Consider the following 26,852-nt stretch of genomic DNA (forward strand, 5'->3'; position numbering starts at 1 on the left):
ATTGGCTGCTGAGTTTGTGAGGAGTGGGACGGGCGCGCGCTGCCAGCTGTGAGGGGAGCGGAGGAAACGGCCCGCAGAGTACTAAAGGGACAAAGAGCTCCTGCTTCACATGCCATCCTTTAAGATAGGTTGGAAACCTCAGCGTCCTCAAAAGACTGTGCTGACTGTCCTCCGTCTGTCAGAGTAAGTCCTTTCACTTTGGAGACAGACTCCCTCCCTCCCTCCTGCTGTCCGACCGCTGACTGGATGTTGTTTGGCACGTGCATGAATGTGTGAAACTTTGAGATATCACACTTTGTTCAGACTGAGTTTTGCCTAATGGGTTCTCTTCGGAAACTTAAAAACCTGGCAGGATTTATATTTGAATGGTTTGTCTCTTTTATATTCATTGAAAATGTATTTTATATCAAGTGTTTTTTCTTTTTCCCTATTTATGTGTCGAAGCGCGCTGTGGTTTGCTGTATCATAACACGAACTACAGTCCTGCTAGTAACAAACTTTTATCATGCATGCTAACTCTGGTGATGACAGCAGACAGCTGTGCCAAGGACCCTTCAACACCTACCGATTTTGTAGTCGATCTTTCTTCACTCTGGTCAGGGCTTAATATCTCTTTATCGGTGACTAATTCAGATGAACAACAGACAGCACAAGAGCCCTGATTTGTGCTGTCTTTTTTGCCTGAAAAAGCAATAAAAGTATGTAGGATTTGAGAATTCCTATTTTAAAGGGCAAGCAGTATTTAATTATTGTTTGATCCTATTGTTTCTTTGCAACTACACGTTTTAAGCTTTGCATGACACAGCATATGATGTAAAAATGTCCATTCACAACCTTTCTGGAACCACAAGTTTTAACTGTTAAGAGTAGATTCTTCTGTAACATATGGGTGTGTCTACAGAAGTGTTGCCTATGACATGCAATATGTAGAAGTATTTATTTAGAAGTATTGTTTACTTCAAGTCTGAAGTTTGTTTGGTTACCATGACGTCAACACAGGAATCCCCCCCCCCCTCTCAAATCTCCTCCCTTGCTATTCAGAACAGGATGATGTGAAGGTGTCCCAACATTTCCTCTCCTCCATCCCTCCCTTTACTCCCTCAGGGCTCATTGTCCCAACATTGAGACATTCATGGTTTGCCATGAAATAACGATGCACATGGAGTCAACTTTCTTTGTGAATACAGGTTCAGAGAGTTTACCTTGGCCTCCAGGCACAGATCAGCAGATAAATAAGACGGGCAGCCCCCTCCCTGGAGGAGCCCACATTTGCTCTCCATTAGGCTGTCAGACAATGGAGAGAGAAATTCTTGCCACCTAACCTATGTTCTTTCCCAGATTTTCCCCAAATTTCCCTTTTTTTTGGCAGTCGTGTCCATACATTTGCTTAATATACTGTGAAATTGTGGTCATTTTTTTTTACTATACTTGTGGTTGTAAAGTTTCTAGTGTCAGTTCTCTTGAAGCCTGATATGAGAGCCAAACCAAGCTCAGCATTTTATACAGATACCGCTTACTCTCAAATAAACTGAACTAGCACATGCCACAAATGACTGTCTTCCTCAGCCTGTCTTCAGATAACTCTCCAGGTTAAATCCTTGGAATTGAGAAAAACCACTCATAAAAATGCCAAAAACACACTTTATTGCAGTATTATACAGCCGATGGTCACAGTTCTTTGTCTCTTTGTATCTCTCTTTAGGGTATTAATCTTTTCCCTCATCATTCTGCATCATGCTGCGCCTGGCTGTTATCTGCTGTCTCCTTTTCACCTTGCTGGTGCCATCCAGCGCCCAGTCAGACTCTAACCAGCCTGTGATCCAACTACGTCTAGCCGGGGTGAAGAAGAAACACTTCGAGGGTCGGGTCGAAGTCTTTTACAATGGAGAGTGGGGGACGGTGTGCGATGATGACTTCTCCATCTATGCTGCCCAAGTGGTATGCAGAGAGCTGGGCTTCACGGGTGCCGAGTCCTGGTTGCCCTCAGCCAAGTACGGAAAAGGGGAAGGTAAGAAAAAATGCACTAAGTTAATGAGATGTGTGTGTTAGCCACCAGGACAACCATCTACAACTTCATCTAATCAAAACCCTCCAAAGTTTGACTTCAGATTGGTACAGAAAGTGAGGTACAAGTTATAGTGAAATAATCTGAGCATCCCTGAGCTACTCAACCACATCTACTCAGAAATAACCTATCGCTACATGCAGTTTCATAATTTCCATGAAAGACAGGTTTTCCCTTGTCTAAATGCTTATACCCTGAGGTACTGGTTTTCCCATCAGAGGAGAACTGAGACACACCAATCAGTTCAGAGCACTGGAAGAAGGAAAGACTGGAAAGATTTGGAGCGTTAACCAGACGCATACACAGACGTAATCTCATCTCCTCTTTTATAGCCTTTTGTATCTTATGATTTCCACCATAGCAGTAAAAATACTATCAAGATTCCCAGCTCTGTAAATGTGTTAGCTGCTGGCTGCTGGAGGTGAATGTATGTTGGTAGCGCTAAATGAACTCTTATTAAAGAACTCTTATTAAAGAGTTCATTTAGAGCTGCCAAAGCGTTTCTTCACTCAGTGAGCCACTTCAACAGTTAGGTTAACTTTTCACAGCATTGCTGTCATTATGGAAATTTCAATTCAAGTGTTTTGCAGCTTTATGCATATACTATTATATATCTATAGTGTTTTATAGGAAGCATTTGACAAATAGTTTGTACTATATAGCTGTGTGTGCATCCTGTGTGAAGCAGTTGTTTGGGCTCCATTTTAGCAGTGGTTGGTATATTGGTATATAAAGATGATGTCCTCTGGGACTTTGGGAAGGGTGTGCCCCTCAAATGTTTTACAAACTCAGTGAAATGGCAGTTATGAATAGGAAAGCTGCAAATTATATTTTGCACTAATATAAAAAGTTGCACAATCTGAAATAAAATGATCTTTGTGTTGGTCAAAAAGAGAAGGGGGTCCCTGTTTTCCTGAGTGGATGTCAAATTTGTGGTGCAATCACTTTAAAAAGACATGTTCTCACATGTGTGTATATGGAGACTAGCTTTATCTGTTTTTGTTTTTGTTTTTGGTGGAGACAGATGGCTATAAAAGTGATCAAGAGGATTTCAAATTTCCCATCGTGATGACTAATGTGCTGTTGAAAGCAACCAAATGTTTCCAATTGAACACATAACAGCAGAACAGTTACAAGGACATCCTACTTGGATGAGCGTTTTTCCTGCAAGGATGCAAATCATATCCCAGGCTGCTGTTGCACAAATGCTGTTTGCAATCCCAGTGTGCCCCCCTCCTCCTCCCCGTCCCCCCCCCCCAAAAAAAAGGGGGGGGGGAAGAAAGTGCAAATGTTACAAAGGTTTTGGCTATGATTTAAATTTTCTACAAAATCCATCTAATCCATGTTATGCAAATCCCTTTAGGTTTGTTTTGAGCTCCTTGGCTATGATATTGACATAAAGTGCTAATAAAGGCTTAATTTATACATTTATAGCCCCATGTAGACTGTCCTCTCTGTTTTTTTCAGTGCTTGTTAAATCAGAATCAGAATCAGAATACTTTATTGATCCCTGGGGGAAATTATTTAAGCCTAGACTGCATTGGTAAGAACATCATTTGCAAAATCCCCATAAGGCCTGCAAATGATGTTCTTACCAATGCAGTCTAGGCTTAGAACAGCTGGCAATGCTGAGTATTTGCTTAGATAAAGGTGTGCTGAGACTGAGTGGGTTCTCCCTCTGCTGTATTGCAGAACCAGAGTGCTTGGCTCTTATTATAACGATGATCCAGGGTAGGGCTGGGCAATATGACCCAAAATTCATATCTCGATATTTTTTAGCTGGGTGGCGATATAAGATATATATCTCGATATTTTTTTAAAGCCATAAGTTAAGAACAAAAAGAGAGTTCTTAGTCAAAGCTGTGTCCCAGATGTCACACAGGCATTTTTATTTACATACAGCATAGATGTACATGAAGAAATTACTCAAAAATAAATTATCAGCATTTATTAAATAATCATGCTCCATAAATAAAAGAAAACAATGTTGTTTTTGTGCATAACAAAAGCTCATAATTGTGCAGTCAAAATGTAAACTAACAGACGCTGAGCACAATAACAAAGACAGATTTCACAGCTGCTCTGTTCCCAACTTCTACTGCGTGACTGACAGCCTTGAGTTTGAAATCCTCTTTGTAACCACGTCTCTTAACAGGTGCCATTTATGGCCCTTATACACACACAATACGGTAATATTACGTTGAAGCACAGTACGTATCATTCCGCGAGGCTCCAGACTACGGTAGCCGTAATGCTCCGACAATCCATCAAGCGCTGCATCTCCGTAGCTTACCAAAGTCGTACTAAAACATTTTTTGACAGATTGCTGAGCGCCGTGTACCACCTAAAATCGGTTCGCGGTCAGTAAGCACAACCAGAATTCATACATAAGGCGCGCTGTCAACTTTTGAGAAAATGAAGGGATTTTAGGCCGTGCAGCCCCTGTGGGCTGCATGTCGTTAGCATGGTTAGCTCGTTAGCGCGGTTAGCTCGCTAACACGTTGACGCCGTCCAGCCCCACAACTCGCTAACGGAGATTTGCCGTGTCCATCTTGTCGCTGCCTGCAGGTGAAGCTTTGGGGGAGGAGGGGGAGTTGTGTTCAGTGAAGGAGAGGCGAGGTCGAGTAATGTTGCATAAAGACAAAAGTGGACGAAAGAGAGGCAAACTTGTGGCTCCACAAGTATAATTATAACGTAACATAGACTATATCGATATAAAGGATAATGTCACATCTTATATCTCGTATGAAAATATATCGATATTTTTTAAAAACTCGATATATCGCCCAGCCCTAATCCAGGGGTAATCACTTCTCTGCCAGGAGGAAGCTACGTGACCATTATATCCTGTCACTTTCTTGGTATGATCAGGATGTTCCCTTGCAACATGTTGAGACTGCCAGAATAATGAGTTGGTGGTTTCCCTCACGGCTGATTCAGAACAGCCAGCTGGACAACAGATGATTCCCTTCAGCCATGACAACATTTATTAGGCAGGTTTTTGGCTGAAAAAATGCACCAGGTTATGTCAGAGACCAAACACATCTCCACGTGAGCAGGTTTACTGTGTCTACGGCTAGACTTCAGTGGACGTGCTAGAACAGAAGCCAATAGGGCATGATTTACAACGCCTGTCAGGGTATAACATTTAAGACATTCTTTCATTTGCATGTTTTTTTAAATGAGGTTGACCCATGTTAGGGAAAGCTAGTGAAAACTCAGGGTTAGGAGAAATTGTGGCTCAGGATGAAGCAGACATAATAGTTGCAAACAGTCAGAGTATAACAACATATTCTAACACAAATAATGATTATGTTATAATTGATTGTTTGTATATTAATTGGTTGGAAAAACAGTTAATGATTAGGTGAACAAAATATGAAAGCCAAGACGATTGGCAGATAATCTTTTGTACTTGCTGCAGTATACACATATAGTATGTATGTTAAAGGGAAAATATAGTGTTATTGTTTAATATTTTTTATAAATGTACTTAAAAAATGATCTTGACAGTGCACCATTGTCTGCTCAACTGCGATACTCTTATATGTGCTGCAGACACGGCTGACAGTATTGTTGACAATTTAGTTGGAACTGCTCTTTTGGACTAATTATGTGATGACACCATTTCTAAATACCGCCAAGTATCTTTCTCTGTGTTCTGATCTGTTAAAGATTTTCACATCAGCCTGTCACAAGATAATGTTGGCCTGTGATAAGCTGAATACTTGATTTTTATAAAACAAGTATTCAGCAAACAAGTATTCATTTATTTTATAAAAAATAAAATAAAATTCCTTCAAAAGCACCATCATCCCTACCATCCAAGAAAAGCCCTCGTGGGCAAAGTGAATCAGCATCTGAACACACATCCATCTGTGTGTTTCTCTGTTTCTGTTTGTTCCAGGTCGTATCTGGCTAGACAACGTGCACTGCACAGGTAGCGAAAAGAGCCTGGCTCATTGTGAGTCCAATGGCTTCGGAGTATCCGACTGCAAACATTCAGAAGATGTCGGCGTGGTGTGCAGTTCAAAGCGCATTCCAGGATTCAAGTTCATTCGGAACCAGGCCAGCAGCCAGGAGGTAGGACCAACATACTGACAATCAAAATACATGCATATGGTACAATTGCAGTACAATTAATATGTGCATATTTGCATAAAATCTTTCACAAATGTTAAAAAAGGCTAGCGTAACTTGATTGCAGTATCACTAACACTTTGGTAGAATGCACACATGGTTAAAGCACAGACATGAAACCTGAAATGATGTTCTGCATCAGTTCAGGTTACATCAGGTTAGGCTTGGGATGAAAGAAAACCTTATCATAATTTATTGCTTCAAATGGCTCCAAGTTTGTTTTTTTAAAGCAGCTGAACTGTTGAAAGAAGGTGTAACATAATATTCAAAAGTTTTAAGAAGCTAAAGAATATACGACGCTTACTTATTGGTGTAGCGTTGTTTTTTTTAAATGATTAGTAACAACTAATTACTATCTAAGAACAAATATATACGTTTTTCATTTGAATTTTAAAATAGTAACAGGTGAATCCCCATGTTTCAAACACTGTTATACTGTGATTATGCTAAGCAAACACCAACTTCCAAATGCCTTATTTGAAGAGTTTCGATGGTTAAAATGACACACTGAGGTAAGCCCTTCTGTGCAAGAAGTCACGTCTGCTATGGCATCATGCAACTGAAATGATCCATGAGTAAGCTAAAATATTTAGCTGTCTGCTCCATGTTATACTAATGACTTTGTCAGGACACTATTAGTCTACTGCCCACACCAGACCCCCACTCTGCACACTGAGATTGCAAAGATGACTCAGACGCCAAGAAGTCCTTCCAGCCTGGCTGCTGAAAATCGCTCAGTACTGGATGGAAAGTCAGTGTGGGCTTGTGCATGTGACAGGAGAAAGGGAGGGAGATTATTAGAGGAAAGCATTCCTTCAGCTTGTCTGGAAGCAACTTCCTTTTAATAATGAGGTTCCCCTATTTAAGACCACACTGATAGAGATGAGTTTTATTTGGCAGTCTTTAATTAGTGCTTTACTTTCTATGCAACTGGACTAAGTACAGTTTCTTTGTTTGCTCACACTACGTGTGGGGTGGTAGACTTGGCTGCGTTACAGGACTCTGTACAGCAGCCAGAACAGGGACTATATTTTTCACCGGATTTAGTTGCGATAACACGCCCGAGGATAGCATCTTAAGTCCTTCTTTGTTTTGTTAATGTCTAGTCCAGTCATGTAAGAGGGCTGAAAGTAGAAGAAAGGTGAAACTGAAATGTTTAATTATGGACTGTTGAACCTTATTTACAATACTCTTATTTATATAAGTTTTATATATAAGCACAACATCTTGTTTATTGTGTGTCTTGTGTATTTAGGGCCTCTGGGGTGTTGCTTTAGTTCAGTCCCCCACCCTCTAAGTGTTTCCTTGGTTTGGCTGAAGCCTTTTAAGTCACAGGAGAGAGGAATGGGAAAAAGGTGTAGCTACACCTCTGAACTATACTTGAACTGACACCAGCAAAGAGCAGCACTGTTCCTGAAATCTGTTTATTCACAGCATGAATTGACATTCTGTGTTCAGTGTGGAAATTCTAAGTAAGGGCCAATGAAGCAGTTCTTTATAACTATGTGGATGCTATGAAGAATATTTCCTTCAAAATGACGAACACTCGTCTGAAATCTGAAGAGTTTCCTACGACATTACATCTCCTTTTATAAACACTGTTTTGGTGCTGTGCCTGCTGATTTTTAAATAATTTAAGTGAGCATGAATCACTAGCATCACTACATCACTAGCACTGCAAGCAATGTCTTGATTTATAAAATTAAATAGTGCATCTCTACAGTGCACAAATTTGCCACAGACATTAATAATATTGTCTTTGTGAGGAAAAAATCCTGAGATTGCGTTACACTTTATCAAAGATGGCTCTCTCTATCAAGTCTTGGTTTGACCACAAATAATAGTATGTGTCCTGCTGCTGGCTTGGGTTGCCCAGTTAGTATTTTTGCGGTGTCAGTCAAAAACATAAAATCCTAAAAGTAGCATTTACAAAATATCAAGTAACTTTGCTGAAAAACAGCTTGACAGTCCAAACTCAGTTAACCTCAAATATTCCCAAGCTCTGATTTGTGGAAGCCGGGTCCACTTTGCTGCAGTCTGCTACTGATCTGATCAACAATTTCGCCAGTGCAACCATTCTCAGCTGGTTATGTAACGCTCCTGAAACAATAACACAACAAACATTCCACTGTGACTGAATCATTATAATATTAATTATTTTAGCATGCAGCACATAATGCACACACACACAATAACTGTGTTATTGTGTATGATGGATACTTTTGCTTTTGTCTGTCTAACCCAACACAGCCAGTTTACTACTAGCATGTGTTTGTTTCACACACGGATGGAACATCCTGGCAGAAGAGATCTTTCTAACAGTACAGTGGTTACAAGCAGAAGACTTTGTTTAATCTGTAGTTAGTAGTGATGATTACAAGCTTTGCCAGGTTCAGGTTTTTATGTGGGAATGGGACAGTACAGATCGTGATGTCTCATATGAAGATAATTATAGGTTCATGACATCAGCATAACTTTTGTGCTGAACATTGGGGGGGGGGGGGTCAAGATGTCTGTCTGTCTAAATAAATAAATCTGGGTAAATTCCCAGATGATTAAACATGCGACTATTTTGCTGGTAATAACTGAAATGAGTAAAGAAAATCAACAGCCTATCTATGCAAGATAATTTATAATTTTATTGGAGGGGTTATATTGGTTGGGTCTAATTATTGGGGGTGTCATAACCCCCCTAACCCCCCTGGAAATTATGCCCCTGGTTCATGGTAAGGATTCATAGGAGTTATTGCAGGATGTTCTTTACTTTGTGTTTTCCAAGAAGTTGGCACTGCTGTGTACTTGGTACATAATCATGCAGACTTTCACTGCTGAAAAGGAAAATCCAATGCAAATGTACATAAGATGGATTTGGTTTTATATGTATCTTTTTCTAAGTAGTTTTCACATAAAGAAATCGCACACCACTGCTTGCAGAACATGATTATAAACAGATTCTATTCTATGGTCCAGTGAACAGAGATTAACTTAAGCAGCTGTAGTTGACCAATAGACTATTCATCATGTTTACTTCAAACAAACACTTTCATCAAGAATCAACACCCAGCATTTCTAATCACAGAATGCGGCACTTAAAAACCTTCCGATCTTTTACACACGTAACAAGGGTAGAGGTTGCACTTCACTCCATCAGATGAGATGGGGCTGGCTCATGAGAATTTCAGTTATTCACACAGTCTGCTGTAGGACAAAAAGACGGAAACCCGAGCCAAAGTAGGATAAGCCTATTCAGGATGATGTATAGCAGAGGCTTTTGAGGAGATGAGTGATCAACGGGAGAAAAGGTCGATGCCTGCCAGAAGGCTGAAGTCAGTCTCTCTCTTGCAGATAGAACTGTGCAAGACATTTAACACATGTTCAGCAGCTGGAGCCTCATTTCAGTTCTGGGTTGCACAGCTCCCAAGTTCTGATTTTTATTATTTATTCTTGAACTTCACGTGCACATTTTGCTGACTCATGTGAGCCTCTCGTTTGAATGTAACACAATCTAAGTGTCTGTTTTGTAAAGTTTACACAAATGAGATTGTTCTGAAACAAGCTGTGAAACAGTCGTGAAAGCGTGTTTATTCTAAGATAAACTTGCCAGATTCGTTTAGTGAAAACACACAGAGTGGATCGGCTCTTCTGATTTGACTCTGTCAAAGATAGCAAGTAAATATGTTTGCTACTGAATGTTTTTTTATTATATTAAAGCACTTTGACTGGAGTTTATTAGTATAGTTCCACAGTCAATCAAATGTTTGTGTTTCATTTCCTATATTTTATATTCAGCACAGACACCTGTAAACGTGTGTTGGTTCTGAGATTGGGGGGGGGGTCTTTTTTCCTATCGCAGTGGGAGAAGTGTACTCTAATAGGTGTTCCAGATGCAGTGACCACTGAAACTCACTCTCTTTCTTTCCCCACACACACACACTCGCTATAGTCAGTCAGACAGAAGGGGGGCCAATGAGGCAGAAAGTTAGGTGGGGCAGATGTAAAAGTCATTTCAAAGAGCCGTACTGTTCTTTTGCTTTTTCAACTAAACTTTGGCTGATTAGCATTCATACTTGCTGTGTACCGTTGGGCGGGGCAGGCGGGGGATGAGTTGGGCACGTGTAGATGAACGTGCAGCAGGATCTGGAAAGCTGATTGAAGTGAAAGAAGTGCACAGTAGTGGAAGCATTAGTCACCGGCTAGACCACAGGCTCATGTCCACACATTTACATTCTGAGAGGGAACCCAGTCAGAAAAACAGTCTGCTCCCCAGCTGGAAATAGTTCAGTAATGGACAGAGCTCACTTCACAGACTAGCACCGAATAGATCTGAAGGAAGGATGTTCACTTTTTTCAGTTGTTACTTACAAGCCAAAAAACCCCATATGAATTATTATTTTTGGATTTAAAAAAAGTTGTAGAATGAGTAAATCATTTCAGGAAGTTGGGAAATGAGATGAGGTAACCTTGTAGAAATGCTCGTATTAACCTCAATGTAATCGGTAGGAGGAAAAACTATTTGTCACGTCACACTGATTCAGATAAAATCAAAATATAGATCCTACTGAGCACTTCAGGAATATGTTGACACTTTAGGAAATATACTGTTTTCTTCGTTGTTGTTGTTTCCTGTTTTTCTTAGATTTTCTGGAAAGAATTACATAAAAATTACTGAAAAGTGAAAAGTTTGAGACAACTAATGGAAATAAATAAAATCATCTACAGTTCTGTAAAAAACTTTGCCAGTGTCTGAAGCACATCGTGTTCTTAGTTAGATACAAACCATGCTCTTAAACAGATCCAAAACTGCTTGTATTAAAGTATTTCCCTCTGTATATTTTAGTGATTCTGTATTTTCTTCTGTTGTAATGTGATAATCCATTTTTTTGTAGCTGTGTAACTCATGACAGTTTGTCTTATTCCAACACAGGAGCTGAAATTTATTTATTTATTTATTTATTTATTTCTGACTCTCTTCTCGCTCAAATGTGGCCAGTGTATCGAGTTGGGCCTAGGCCAAACAGGATTATGCTAAGTTAGGGGGACGCCCAAACTGATCCCAGCTGTGCATATCTGTCCTTTTCTCTTCAGTGCACACTTTCAGAAGGCCAGTTTCCTGCCTCATAGCCAAATGCAACAATGGTCAGATGTGTCTTAATAACCTCATATCTGAGTGATTTCTCTTACTATTTATTTATTTGGCTATTTATTTATTGAACTTGGTCTTTTTTGTTTTTGTTGTGGCACGTTCTTTTATTTTCTTTGTTTATTATGAATTAAAAAACAATCTAAAATCCTATAATTACATTTTAATTGGAGAGAGACAACTGCGTGATCATAGTCATGTCTCCTCACCTTCCCCTGCTAGACACGGAAAACACTCTGTCATGCTATGGCCAGCAGGAATCTTCTCATGAAAGAGTGATTTTTACCCGCTCTAACCACTGCGGTCAGAGGGAGGACCAGGGTCACTGCTGAAGCAGTGTTAGTGGAGGCTCCTCCTTCCCTGCAAGACCCTGAAGCCTTGAACATTCCCTCAGGCTGACGCCATCTCAGGAAACCACCCTGTGGGCAAACATTTGATATTCTGGGAGACATGCCTGAATGTTGGGGTTTTTCAATGCTGAAGAAACTGGCTGTTATAAAATTACTGAGTTCAGCATACCACAGAGCAGCTCGGAGTTTTGGATCTTTTTGGCACCCTCAGTGCAACTTCAGTCTGGAACAAACGGCAGCACTTGGCTCATGGAGAAAAATGAAGGAAGGCAGAGTTATTAGGTAGCTGCTAAAGCCCTTAGGTCAAAGGGTACCATTCTTTGCTGTATCAGCACACATGATGCTAATTGTGAGCACCGGTGGCCTTCGCTCTGACCGGCATTTACAGCCCTCAGTAGATAGCTTTGGGCTATTCTGCACATTCTCTCTTCTATCTTTAGCCTTAACTTGCTTAAAATTGAATTTTACAAAATGTCATGGATTGCATGGATTTTAAACTTTTTCTTTCACTACTTCCCATTTTCTGATACTTCTGCAGTCATACTTGCTTTGTATCGCACACAAGTATGTTCATATCTTATGAGATATGAGATGTGAGGTCTTTTAAAAATACATTTGACCTACATTCCTTCCAGATTTGGCCAAAGGGAAAAGACTTGTATGTATCCCTTTGTGCTCTGCTTGTTTCATCTTTGCTCCTGACAGAGAAAAGTGACATTGTTAAAAGACCCAGCAGCTTGTCATGTATGAACTATTCCCTTTCCGCGCTTTTTCTCAGGAAATCCAAACACTGTTTGCCAGTTTTGACAAAACTATGAATTGAAGTGTGTGCCTCACACAAGCCATTCTGTTGACAGACAGTGATCTCAGAGCCTTGTAATGTTTTGAATAACTGCTAATACCTGATGCATTTCTCATGTCAAGGGGGGACTTGACTCCACTTCTAGACCCATAAGCAGACAGAGTTAAAGCCATCTGTTGGTCTGAGTTTAACTTAGACCTTATGGTGCATTTGCAGAGACACTAGTTTTTCTCCTCATTGTCTGTGTGTCAGTGAAACAGAATTCACTCTTGGTGGTGGGGTGGTGAAGAGGCTTATGCAAAAATACCATTATGCAAGTTGATGGGAACTTTATATAATAAATAGAAAACATAAGCTAAGCTTGCCAATATGTGCGAATCCAAGTCTGGGCAATTAATGCTCCCAAGGGGCCACAATTAGAGCCTAATTGTTACATCTACTCTTTCTTGTTTTGTTTTTTTTGTTTGTTTTTTGTGGCCTGTTGGGAAAAGTAATTGCCCACCCCTATCCATCTACAATAGACCACAGCCATCTGTTACAAATTTATTAGAAATTCTGGAAAACTTGCAATATTCAATTGAATAAAAAGTCATACTGTAGTCAGGGGTCAGTTTTTGCCATTGGACTAAAAGTATAATACTCTGTCTGTTTTTTACATGTGTTATATACAGGAGAGCGTGAAACATTATCTCTGTTCTGTTTGTCAGGGCTTGACGGTACAGGTGGAAGAGGTGAGGATCAGGGCCACATATTCTCACAGAAAAAGAATTCCCATTACTGAGGGTTTTCTGGAGGTAAAAGACGGAGGCAAGTGGAGGCAGATCTGCAATGAGGATTGGAACCAGATGAATAGCAGGGTCATCTGTGGCATGCAGGGCTTCCCTGGGGAGAAACGCTTCAATACCAGACCCTACAAGTGAGTAATGTTGCTGGGGTCAGCATTAGGGTTTAAACAATTTCAACTAGATGTAATGAAAAAACTTCATGTGAGTTAAACATTTAACATTTAGTCCAGCTAAATACAGCGCAGGTTATTGCGCCGCTACATATGAATCCTTTCAATTTCACACTGGTGTAAAACATCAAACCAGACATTCTTACAGGCTTAACAATCCATTTATAAACTATATCATATTTTCTGGCAGGAAACATAAAACTTTATTACTGCCTAGTTTACTTAAGAATGTTTAGCCTATACTATGCTGATGTTATGAAACGTTAAATAATAACCAGGTTTGTTTACTGTGGCCGTGACTCACGCCTTCATCCATTTTCTACCAGAGTAAACACACTCGGGCCTGTAGATTCCTGACAAGAAGCCAAACACCACCAGAGGAAGCTTTGGCATATGCAGGATGAGTGCAGTACATTATGAAACAGTGGCTCTTCTGGCTCTATCTTTTCCGCCTCAGTGGTTTTATCACAAAGCTTTTCAAGTGTCACAGGCAACATGCAGTCTGATACAACAGAATACAGATGTTTTGTAGCTGCTGCACATGAGAAAGCAATCACAAGAGCACACAGACTCTCCCAGTCTGTGAGCTGGCATCTAAAGCCTCCCAGAATGACGGCGGTGTAAAATCAGTGAAATCGAGACCTGAAAGACACAAGAATATATTTACAAGTACTGCTGAGCAGGTCTGCAACTGGATTTTCTCAATGATGTTTCTGGGTAAGGATATCAATGATCTGGTAAGATCAAAGCAAAGAAGGTGGCATTCATTCAAAGAAAATCAGGATCATTTAATTTGATAGTAATGCATTTCAACCAAAGGAAATATATGGAACATGAAACCAGCGTTTAACTTTGTTTATTACTTGAGATCATAAAGCTGATGTGGTTGTAAAACATGTGATTCTGCTGTGGTTTCACATGATTCACCCTCTCAATCTAAATTTGGCATCACTTTAAAAGACTGTGTATTGCCCTCATGTTCATACCAACTTGAATTTAAATTTAAACAAGTTCTAAACAAGGTTTAAGGACTAAAAGGTTGTAAATAAAGCTCCTGCTGGTTTCACTACATGGTATGCTGCTTCAGGGTCCACTCTTGTTGGCTTCTTCAGTGACCCCTAGTTGATTACCTCCATTCAAGCTTGGGGTCATAGGAATGTTAAGGTATTTTCACAATACTCCCATTGTGCTTCACAGCAAAAAGGAGAAGACGGCTGAATTCCTCTCACTAAAAAAAAATGTCCATTCCCCAAAACATCTGCTTATGATTTTAGTAATGTGTAAGAAAGAATGGTGAAATCTTTTATTTGTCTTTTAATATGAAAGAAGTGATGTGTGACTATATAGTACTCCCAATCCAACTTTAAGCTTCTTTTTTTCCTGCAATTCTAATATAGTATAAAACTGCATTTTTAGAAACTTTATTTTACATAACTTAGTTGATAGTAGACTTTTGTGGCATCCGTTTCAGTAAGTGATTAATGGTTCAGTGGGACTCCCAAGCAAAACACTTTAAAATATTATAAAAATATTATAAACAGCAGTATGACCGAACGCAGTAGTGAATAAATATTGACTATAATTATCCCATAGTCTGGGGTCTACTAAAGGCAGGGAGTGGACCTGTAATGAAGGACTTGGCAAACAGAGGTTTGAACTGAAAAACAAAAGCAGAATGACACCGGAACGTGGAACAAACAAGCAAACTAACTACAAACTGAACAGAAGCTAAACTAACAAACAGATGAAAGTAACACCCCCAATAAGGGAGAACATGACAACGAGCAGAGGGCGATGCAGACAGTAAATACACGGGAGGGTGATTACAGGAGTGGAGACAAATGGGAACACAGCTCAACAAAAGCAAAACTAACGAGACAGGAGAAGCTGAACCAAACATCAAACACACGAGACAAGAGATTATCAAAGCAAAACGGCAAGTAACACTTGCACACAGACTCAGACTAAGACAGGTGAACTTGACACTGGAACGGATATTAAGGAGATATGACGGACTGGGAAGACCAAGGATGAAACACAGAGAAAAACATGGGAACATGACTGGAAATTGGAGGTAAACAAATACTGGGGAAAAGAGGACAGGGCACAGAGATGAGACAGTGACGACTGGACATGGAGGAGAACAAACAACAAACCGTAAATTAAGAAGTATAAACAACAAAGTCCGATGCACTAAAAGAATACAACAATCAAAGAGTCCAGAGCAACCTCAAAAGCTGAGTCCAAGACCCAGGACCATAACAATAATGAAGTTCCTTTCCCTGGAAAGTTACAAATCTGTTACTTTTGGCATCAACTAATACCAGTGGTTGGAAAAATGTTGGCATGTGTCATTCTCCAACCAAAGAGGGGAATAAATATGATTTCTAATACGGTTCGTAAATCATGCAAAATTACCCAAAATTTGACATTATATGTTGTAATAGTTTGTTTTACTTTATGATTCTTTCTCAGATTGCTGGCCAGCCGTCGAAAGAAGAACTACTGGGGCTTCTCTATCAACTGCACAGGCAACGAGGCTGACCTTTCTGATTGTAAACTGGGCCGAGAGATAGAGAAGAAAGGCGACAGCACCTGTGGAAAGGGCATGCCTGTAGTGGTCAGCTGTGTGCCTGGACGGGTCTTTGCTCCTAGCGTCAGCATCGGGTTCAGAAAAGCCTACAGGGTGGAGGTTAGTCAGATTAAACACACTATACAAAGTCTTTGTTTCAAAAGTCAACATTCATTCTTGATGTGTGTATGGTGCATATTACATTACTTGCTTTTTTAACAAGGTACAAAAATTGGTCTTGCTTGGATTGTAAAAGGAAAGACATCTTCATACTGATCTACGTTCATGACACTGTCTATTATAAACTCTACAAAGAGAAAAGATTTGTCTGTGGGACTTCATGTGGCATAAAAAAGGGTAGTGTTTAGTTGGTTTTCTTAGACTAAGTAGTAGTACATGGAGTATTTCTTATATACACGTCACTACATAACTACCATACATAATTAAATAACTACACCATAACTACACCTCGTTATGGACATGAATGTCTTGGTAATTTACGTTATTAATGCTAGCTTGTTTTGTCCATTCCAAAACGAGTTTTGATGTGTGTTTGGGCTCATTGTCCTGTTGGAGCGCCCACTTTTTTAGCCATCCAGCTGTTGTTTTTTTTGTTTTGTTTTTTTTTTGCCTGTCCCGTTTGGCTCTTTTGCCATCAGAATTATTGTCTAAAGGCGAAGAAAGATGCCCAATGGATTTTCTTTACCAAATTGACCATCCCAGCTTTGCCGTAATGGTCCATTTGATTCACCTTTTATTCTTTATTTTATTTTCACTTGCTGAATACGGGACAGACTTGACTGGGGGAAAGAAAAGGGAGAAAGAAAGAGGGAAAGAAAAACAGTTGAGAAGAGGGACGGGGGAGAAGGGCAAAAAACAAAAACCAACAGAATAAGCAGAAAAAAAAAAGAAAAAAAAATACATATATCGATCACCTGGATCACCTGTTGAGAAAAAAAAAAGAAAACAAGCAGAAGAAAACGAGAGTAATACAATAAACAACATCACAATGATATATGGGAATATGACAGTAAATACTAAATATTAAACATTATTGTGCAGCACGTAAGATCGACAGCACAGTGTGCATTGAGGTAGGAGCCAAAAAGGGTGTAGTTTGTGTGTGTGATCACCCGTGTGTACACCTGTGAGCATGGACGCGCTTGTTTTCTTAAAAGGTTCCCTCATGTAATGATCTGCTAGAGGGTGTGGGGGGCCACTGCCCCGTCCTCCAGGGCATGAAGCAGGTATGGAGGAGATCAAAACTCCAGACATCCAGAGGCCCTCAGAACACAAGAGACCAAGGAAGACCAACAGAGGGGCAGCCGTGCCACTGTCCCAGAAAGAGCTGAGGAGAGTCCCAGATGAGGGGTCACCCAGCAGCCACGGAGCAGAAGCCAGGGGGGGTTGCAGTGACGTGCCCGTGAGCTCCGCCGGCAGCCAGCTGTGCCTGAGTGACCGAGCCCCAGGCCGAGAGGCCGGGGGCACCCCACCTCCAAAGTGGCCCAAGCGAGCCCCAGGCTCCAGGCCCCGATAAGCAGCCGCCAAGGAGTGAGCCGGTGTGTACCCGGACGCCCACCCCCGGACACAAAGAACCACCAACGCACCGATGTCTGAGGGAGTCCGCCCCCGGCAGGGGAAGTGGTGGGGGGAGATAGGCCTCCAAACCTTGGAGGGCCTGAGCTGTCCTCAGAGAGGTGGCGTCTGATACCCAACCTAACATATGGACACAGACATACAGGCACACACAGATACAAACATCCATTCCCACCCTCATGCTCTCATATGCACTTACTCCACACTCAACCAACATGGAGACAGACATAAAGAGATGCTGTACACACAATCACACTCCCCAAGCGTACTCTACGAACCGGGTCTAGGTACCCTTGCCCCTGGAGGGGGGAACTGCACCCAGACCCAGGTTGTGTTACCCTTTTCCCTGCGGTGGGGAGAAGCAGACCGCCCCGACTCCGCAGCAGCAGGGAGGCCCCACATTCCGGACCCCAGTCGGACGGCCAACTCCTCCTCCTAGCCCCCCTGCTCCAGCCGACCGCAGAGAACGAGGGCGAGAGAAGACTCCTAACCTCCCTCCACCCGCTCATTGTAGTGTTGATGTATGTGTGTTCTAAGGTGCATTTAAAACCCAGGAGGGCATGGAGCTACCTGCCAGAGAGCAGCAGGTAAGCGCATAGTCCCTCCTGCTAGCCCTCAATGTCTACGTGTATTTAAAATTGAGAGGTGGGCAACGACGCCAGGGGTGAGGTGTACACCCTGATGGTAATTGGGATTCCGTGTAGCGTGCCCACCCCCAAGATCCTATATGTATGTGTAATGAGAGTGTGAGTAATGTGAATGTCTAAGTTGCGGGATAAGATTGAGGCAGAGGCAGCCAGAAGGGGACAGAGGGGGGGGGGGGGGGGGTTACCTCCTCTGCACCCTGGTGACACACCCCTACTCCAAGGCCCTGCATGTGTGGGTGGTTGTGGTGGAGCGGGAAGAGGGAGGCAGCTTGTTCCAGCTGTTGTTGGAGGTAGTCTAATACATTCCCAGAGGATGAGGCTACCACCACCATGCTTTGCAGATGGTACAGTGTTCTTAGGTTTGAAAGCCTAACCTTTAATCACATCAGCTTCATATTTTTTGAAGGTTAATCGCTTCTGGAAGACTTCCTTGTAGGACAAAAATCATAAACTTTACTTAGGTTTTGTTTATGTTGTCACATGTCTCTGGCTGTAGTTGAAATTTGTCATAATGCAAATGTTTGTATTTCTTCTAGATTAGCCACAGTTACTCACTTATCTTAAAAGAGAGACATGAAAGCTCCATTTAGAGTCTGTTTGCTTTACAAATAGAGCATACTGCTGCATGTTTACGCTGCATTATAAGACGCACAAACATTTCCGGTTTGTCTACATGGTTCAGTATTCACATAGAAGTCCAGTAATGGATTACAACATTTACTGGGTATTAATAGCCCATCAACCATCGTGTTGCATCACTGGATGCTGAGATCATTAAGAAGGTCTAGTTTTGTAAACTTTTCAGGCTCACTCTTAGTGTTTTCAAGCTAAAGATAAATAAATAAATAAATGAATTCATCCAGTCATCCATTAAACTGTTTTAGTTTTCTTCCAAAATGTAATAACAATTATAATCCTTAAGGTCATTCTCTGTAAGATATCCACTAATTTTAGCTTTTTTATTGTACTGTTTCCATAGCAACCCCTAGTACGTCTAAGAGGTGGTGCCATGATAGGTGAGGGGCGAGTGGAAGTCCTGAAGAATGGAGAGTGGGGAACAGTGTGTGACGACAACTGGAACATTCGCACTGCCACCGTGGTGTGTCGAGAGCTGGGGTTTGGCAGCGCCAAAGAGGCCCTGACTGGCGCCCGAATGGGACAAGGTACTTGCAGATTCGTCACTAGCATATTATTGATGCATATAGTGGATAGGTATAGAATACTTAAATGGTATTACTCAGCAAGAGCCCAAATACAGCCTCATACCAGACCTCATTCCCAGCTGTGAAAATGAAAGGTGTGGTACTCAGGACTGGAGACCTTCCACCTTAAATCTGATCAGTCTGTTTTTTTTCTCACCTCAGTCAGTCTAGACCTTAAGTCAGCACATCAAGGCATTAGGGAATGTATAGAGCAGCACATTCATGTTTATACATTGACCCAAGACCTGATTCTGTGAAATGAAATATACCACAGCCTTATGAGAATCACATGTTCCCTGGAACAGTTGCCTTTTTCTCTGCCTGATTCTCATAGCAAAACAGAAACGTGCACAAAATGTTCCAGTACAGAGAACAGCTTTTATGGGTTACAGAAAAGGAATTCTTTGTTGGAGAGTAAACGAGGTTACGTGAGGGATCGTTTTTTTTCTTTCGTTTTTTTATGAGCTGACCACTGGATCCAAAGATGGCACCACACACTCTTGAAATACCTTGTTGTGTTTGTTTTCAGAAGTCAACAAAGTGGACTAAACAAGCATGTTGGTAGATTTCCTGATTTGTTCTACTGTACTGAGGGAAGTGGATGAAAAGAAGAATTTCTGGATGTCATATTTACTTTTTTCAGCTGGTAGAGGATTTCGCTCTTTGTGTAGCAGTTTTGTGTTATGCATCGATAGGTTTAATAATTTCTAAATGTATCCTATTTTGTAATTTTTAAATGCATGTTATTATAAAATAGATTTCGCGGATTATAGTCATTTGTCAATCCTTAATATTGGCTGCATGGTTACAACGGCACTGTGTTCCTGCTGTTCCACTAAATTTATACCTCTCTATTGGCTCCCTGTCACTATTTTGCAAGCTTATATCACATTCCTGCTCAATCTCACGGGAAGAGTAGCAGCATAAAGTTAGCACTTGCATGTTATTGTGGAAACTGCGCCACATGGAGAGAGAATTTGTATTTTTTACAGGCCTTACGTGTCTCATTTTCATTTGACATAGGCGACTGCTTGTTTCCTTTGCAGTATAAGTACATATCTTTGGACAGACAAAAATCTCTGGTAGGTAAGACAGCGGCTGTTTTTGTCTGTAGTAGTTGGCAGTAAAAGCTTGTGTTTCCTGCGGCTCTAGTTCCCAAAAAGTTATGATGCCATTTAAAGCAGAATGCAATTTGAACCATAGATTTAAACTGAAGAAGTGCAAAGAAAACATGTCAACTGTTTCACTTGAGAATTTTATTGCTTTATTAAAAAATATTATTATTTTAAATTACACACCAGCATCACAGGTTTGAACAAGTTCAGGCCTCCTTTATCGTTTCCATCAGGTTACGTGTCTAAACGGAAATTTAGCACCTGGACTCTTTCTGTAGGGACATGTCATAATACATCTTAATTTTCTTGCTAAAATATTGAAGAACTTCTCTGAAAAAGATGTGAATGTCAGCAAACATTGCTCCATAATCTTTAAGTGTTGTTTAGCATTAATGGACCCTTCACAGTAAGTGCAGTAAGGTGTCACAAGACCATTACAGATGGTGCCCTTTCCTTTTTCAGTTGTTTTTAGTTTGCCCACAGGACAGTTTTCCACTTGATCTCAGTCCATTTTAAATGAGCTTGGACTCAGACAAAGCAAATGCGATTCTGAATCTTTTTCAAGTTCTTTCCTTGCCTGGTAGAATTTAAACTTGCATTTGAAGTGCCATCTAAACACTGGATTTGCTCACATTGTCTTTCAGAAATTCCAAATTCCCACTATAAAACTGGGTCTGTTTTTAATGTTAACGGTCCAAAGAACACAGACATTTAATTAATATTGGTTTTTGGCCTTGCCCCATACAAACAGACATCTCCCCAGAGTGCTTTTTAATGATACTAAGTCCTGCGGTCTTTCACAGACCGGGGACTTATTTTAGTCTTGTTGCTAATTAACATCATTAGTCGTGATTTCCCAAGAGTTGTTTTGTTTCTTTGTCTGTTTTGTTTTACATTGCACAGCATGTCACTAAAAGGTTGGGACAGGTACAACAAAAACTAAATATTTTCCTGGAATCCATTTCAATACAAAATATTATTTTTCAAAATACGATCAAAATCCAATGATCTACTATTTTCAGTAAATTCATCCAAACATTTTTGGAAACAGGGTTGTAAAACCATTGTGTAACCCAAATTGATCACGTCTTCTGTCCAGTAATCTGAAACTAGCTTTTCTCCTCTGTAATGTACACAATATGAATACCTCAGCAGTGAGTTTTATGACAGCAGAACTCTTTGTTAATGTGCCTAATGTGTACCTGCAGGCATTGGACCGGTCCACATGAACGAGGTGGAGTGTTCCGGTTTCGAAAAGTCTCTGACCGAGTGCTACTTCAACCCTAACTCTTTGGGCTGCAGCCATGAGGAAGATGCAGCAGTCAAATGTAATGTTCCTGCCATGGGCTTCCACAATAGAGTGAGTAAACTCTGTCTACCATATAGAACAAAAAACTATGTGTGTGTAACAGTTCAGGAGATGCCTAAATGTATATATCCCTTCCCTCAGCTTCGGTTAAGTGGCGGCCGTAACCCATATGAGGGCCGTGTGGAGGTCCTGGGGGAGAGAAATGGCTCTTTGGTGTGGGGCACGGTGTGCAGTGACAGCTGGGGGACTATGGAGGCCATGGTAGTGTGCAGACAGCTGGGCTTGGGCTTTGCCAGCAATGCTTTTCAGGTAAGGTCTTCCTTTAAGCCCTCTTACATCCAATCGTTTTTAAAACGAGCTTATCTTTGCAGCACGGACTTTCAGCATGCTCAAAGTCAGTGAATACCATTAACTCTCACTTTAATAAGCTTGAGCTTTATTGATCCCTGGGGGCAAAAGAAAGACATCACTTCCTTACAAACATCAAATGCACACAGTGAGCACAGATGGGCAGGGAAGCGGTGAGAAGGAGCTTGATATTTATTTTGTTTGAAGTTTAGTGGACGCTCCACCAGTAAAGCCCCTGGCATTACTTCCTACCGTTACTCTTGTCCTGCTTACGTTTCCTTCTTGATTTTTAAAGAAGACCCCAAACTCCCTTTACATCATGATGTGAGAGATGTGCTAAGACCTCTCTTAGGTTTTTTTATTTTTCTGTTTAAAGGAATTTTGCATTTGTGGTTTCAAATCTTCTGGAAAGTATGTGTGTGAATCATGGGGAGGTGCATTTATAGCAGCAGGGGGGCTATCTGACTAAAGTGTGCCTATCTATGCTAAGTCATCTAGTCCAGTCCAGGCATTATAATAACATGTCCCCTTTATTACCGAACGCTGTAAGTTATCATTACGTAAGGGTTATCGTGTTAAGAGTAATAGATGTCTAACTCTTTGCTATCACAGAGCAGGACCTCTGGCCCTCTAGAGCCTCTTTCCTGTCTGACTTTTAACTGCTTCTCCAGGCAAACTCCACCACCAAATGGAAAGAATGACACTGAGCTTACAGCTATACAGCTTTATGTCTGTCCTTCTCCTCAGCCCACCAGCAAATACTCCCACATCCATATCCCTCAGCTTAATTTACTTCTCATGACTCCTCCACTTCCTGGGTAGATGATGGAAAGTATGAGTTTTCCTAACAGAAGGTTTTCCCTGTGGTCTGCAAAATGTTGTAATAAGGCTGAGTCAGGCGTGAGAGGACAAGAGAGCATCTCTCCCTGTGTGGGTGCTAGATACTTTGATTAGACTACATTTGGCTTGTGGGACACCTGGTATGGCAAGTCTGAAAATTAAATACAGGAGGACAAATAAGATTATGTTGCTGTTGAAAACCTATCTCCCATCACGGTTTCCACAACACTTTGAGGAGGCTGATCTGTATCTGTTTGATTGCAGCTAACAAAAAGAAGTGAGCCTAGCTGTGTATGCATAGCTTTGCAGCAGTACGTTTTGTGTAGATTAAACAAACATACAGGACTGTAGTTAGATCCAGGACTGTAGTAGATATGTTGCTGGTGAGTTTTGTTATAGCCAAGCTCTGTTTTTGAACTTTTTAACAGTAACACAGGGGTATCAAGCTTTGCATCAAAGTCTTGATGCTGTGTAGTGTATAATGTGTTTCTTGTGCTTCTCTTATAACAGGAAACATGGTACTGGCAAGGAGACTCATCAGCTGATGCTGTGGTGATGAGCGGGGTGAGGTGTTCAGGAACTGAGCTGACTCTGGAGCAGTGCCTGCATCACGGGAAACATGTTGTCTGTCCCAAAGGAGGTGGACACTTTGCTGCTGGGGTCTCTTGTACAATGAGTAAGAAAGTGCAGAAAACCATAACATATATATTTAGAACCTTACATGGGTTAGGAGCTATGTTTCTAAAGTATTTATTGTGGAAATGGAAAAATAGTTTGAGGACATTGGTGTAGTACATGCTGACTGAGGGTTGTGACTGGGTCACTTAAAAAGAATGAAACACTTGTAGTTTTGTAGCTGTTCAATATAAATGTAATAAAAGTTTCAGTGTAAGTTTCTGTGCACCCTCATGTTCTAAATCAGCACGATTCCTTGTTGCTCGCAGCGGCCCCTGACTTGGTCCTGAACGCTCAGGTTGTGGAGCAGACCACATATCTGGAGGACAGACCCATGTATGCTCTGCAGTGTGCCCATGAAGAGCGTTGTCTGTCCGGCAGTGCTGACAAAGCTGACCCTAGCTCCTACCGCCGCCTTCTTCGCTTCTCCTCCCAGATCCACAACAATGGCCAGTCAGACTTCAGACCTCGGGCATCACCTCAGTCGTGGGTCTGGCACGACTGTCACAGGTGACTTATCTGGAACAGATATGTGCAAACGGCAAACGTTTTGCTTTTTCCTGTAAAAATTCAGAGGAAGCCAAACTTATCTAACAGGAAAGCCACTAGATAAAAGTGTAAAGGTTACAAACATTTATATTAGGGTGAAATGATTTTATTTTATTTTTTTATAATCAAGGCATTACCACAGTATGGAAGTTTTCACCCACTATGACTTGATGAGTCTGAACGGCACTAAAGTGGCAGAGGGCCACAAGGCCAGCTTCTGTCTTGAAGACACCTATTGTGATGAGGGTAAATACAGACACTCCTTATATTAGCAAATTATACATTCAAATACAATATTAATAGTAATCTATTGTACGTTGTTTAATTAATGAAAGAAATGAGCTTACTGGGCTGTATAAGCGTGACCTCATCACAAAATTTGTAACCTTTTCCTAATCCAGGAATTCAAAAGAGGTACGAGTGTGCAAATTTCGGCGCACAGGGCATCACTGTTGGCTGCTGGGATACCTACAGGCATGACATTGACTGCCAGTGGATCGACATCACAGACGTGAAGCCTGGCGACTACATCTTGCAGGTAAAACATCTGTTGTGGTTGTCTGGTTGTAGTCCACACGGCACATCTGCTGCTGGAAAGATGTCTCATCTCCAGCCAGCAGAGTCTGCTAGATCAAACAGGCACGAACAGTTTCCACAGCTCTGCATCTGCCTGTAAGCCCAAGGAGCCTCTGATTGCAGTTCTAAACCAAATGAGCAGGAGTTGGTTAAGTCAAACTTTTATATTAAAACAAATTTAGTCCAGCATAGATTTATAGTATCTAAGATGAAGGATGAACTCTTTCAGTCTCTTTTGTGCATTATCAGTCATTCTATTATCATCTTATTCTATTGCTGGTCTTTACACTTGTGTTATTTGGTTCTCATAAAAACTAATTAAAGACTTGAAATGTGTCAAGAGAAATGCTTTAACAACCATTGTTTTTCCTTCTTCCAGGTTGTAATTAACCCAAACTATGAGGTCGCGGAATCAGATTACACTAACAACATAATGAAGTGCCGCTCCCGATACGATGGGCATCGGATGTGGACATATAACTGTCATACAGGTAAAAAGGATCTTTTTTACCCTCTGCATTAAGGACGAAATATCCTTCAGTAAAAAAAAAATTAGTGGTGTTTGGGACTGTACTTTAGAAAGGTCTACATTTAAACAAACTCAGTTTAATACTGAGGTTTTCAGCCGCAAAGAGCCTGCACCTGAAAAGTCTGAGCGTTAAATGCTAACTCCCCTTCTCCTAACCTTATTTGACCATTTATAAAAATAACTGTTCCACTGTATCTGTGTGATGTTTAAGTGCCCAGTTCACAGCAGCCATAGTCAGCAGTTTTAACTTTGGGATCATGCAGGATAGGTCTACATAACAAAAACTCTTCTTATGTCATATAAAATATGACATTAAAACTTTGTGAAAAATTGTGCAGAATCGTCTTTAGCACCGAAACGACTCAATAGATTTAGATTTAATTGACTCACAGGCACAGAGGATGATTTCAGAGGAAGCCCCCTTTTTATGTAGAACTTTTACTAAATACAAACTTTTACAGTTTCTCAATGACATTTTAATATTTTACAAACAGGAGATGTTTGATGAGACATCAGTGACAAAAATGGCATTAAAACAAGCCAACATAACATTAGAGGAACAGGTAACACTGAACATTTCAAAGCTCCCTCCCAAAGCTTCCTGTAATGTGAAGAACTTTATACTTTAAGTATTTGTGTGTTAATTACAAAGGTAACAACCTATTATTATACAATTTTTAAAAAAAGTGTTTTTTAAAACAGAAACATAAACTTAAAATCTTGGAATTAAAAAAACAAATAGTGTTTTATCTTATTTATGAAATCTGTTTGTTAGCGGATCTGCATTACTCTTATCTATACACAATGTACTTCTCTGACCAAATCCTGAGATACTTCAAATGAAGTTAAAAAGGAATGAATACTTTTGTAGAATTACACAACCAATTCATCACCCGCATCAGCAGGGCAAGACGAGAACAGGGGGGAAAAAAACACATCCATCCATCCATGGATCCTTCCAATTAATCTGAAACAAAAAAAACCCTGCCTGGAAATCAAACACCCTTGAAAGAAATTTTAGTTCTGAGTCAGCATGCAATAAAATCAAAATAAGCCTCCCATCTGAAATCACTATGATAATTGCATTATTAGTCAGGCTAACAGTGAACAAGAGGCACCACTGCAGTAATGTACAAAGGTCAGAGGTCAGCTTCAAATACAGCACAGCAGCTCCTGCTCATAGATCATTCAGGATAGATGATGATGATGGCAGCATGGGCATTAAACTCTCAGGCCTCTTCTCAACTGTGCCTGCTGTGCTGATCAGTGAGGGTGAGCAGTCATCACTCATCATGGTCACTGATTCAAACACGGCCACTTTTGAGTCTCTTCGGAGAAAGGAAAGGAAGTGAAAGGAGGGCAGACCTCTGCTGGACCTTTTTGTAGAAAACAAAAGGACAAAGTCTGCCTTTAGACAAAAGTTTTACCAATTTAGTGTAAAA

At 40.8% G+C, this 26,852-nt stretch overlaps 2 protein-coding genes across 5 annotated transcripts in view; one reads left to right on the forward strand and one right to left on the reverse strand.

The window, feature by feature from the left end:
• loxl2a (lysyl oxidase-like 2a) overlaps positions 1 to 26,852 on the forward strand; it is a 27,821-nt gene continuing 969 nt past the window's right edge. The window contains exons 1-13 of the mRNA XM_085159226.1: positions 1 to 183; positions 1,703 to 2,008; positions 5,973 to 6,148; positions 13,205 to 13,413; positions 15,928 to 16,144; positions 19,247 to 19,430; positions 21,793 to 21,944; positions 22,035 to 22,202; positions 23,592 to 23,757; positions 24,026 to 24,266; positions 24,436 to 24,551; positions 24,707 to 24,843; positions 25,261 to 25,372. Coding sequence (XP_085015352.1) covers positions 1,735 to 2,008; positions 5,973 to 6,148; positions 13,205 to 13,413; positions 15,928 to 16,144; positions 19,247 to 19,430; positions 21,793 to 21,944; positions 22,035 to 22,202; positions 23,592 to 23,757; positions 24,026 to 24,266; positions 24,436 to 24,551; positions 24,707 to 24,843; positions 25,261 to 25,372 — 2,152 coding nt within the window. The 5' untranslated portion in view covers positions 1 to 183; positions 1,703 to 1,734. The remainder of the gene's footprint in view (positions 184 to 1,702; positions 2,009 to 5,972; positions 6,149 to 13,204; positions 13,414 to 15,927; positions 16,145 to 19,246; positions 19,431 to 21,792; positions 21,945 to 22,034; positions 22,203 to 23,591; positions 23,758 to 24,025; positions 24,267 to 24,435; positions 24,552 to 24,706; positions 24,844 to 25,260; positions 25,373 to 26,852) is intronic.
• Positions 19,491 to 26,852, reverse strand: part of r3hcc1 (R3H domain and coiled-coil containing 1) — a 13,808-nt gene continuing 6,446 nt past the window's right edge. For all 4 annotated transcript variants that reach the window (XR_014874057.1, XR_014874056.1, XR_014874055.1 and 1 more), the window contains one exon: positions 19,491 to 26,786. The gene's annotated coding sequence lies outside the window, so the exon portion shown is untranslated. The remainder of the gene's footprint in view (positions 26,787 to 26,852) is intronic.

This window comes from Neolamprologus multifasciatus, chromosome 5, assembly GCF_963576455.1.
Source record: "Neolamprologus multifasciatus chromosome 5, fNeoMul1.2, whole genome shotgun sequence".
Taxonomy (NCBI): Eukaryota; Metazoa; Chordata; class Actinopteri; order Cichliformes; family Cichlidae; genus Neolamprologus; species Neolamprologus multifasciatus.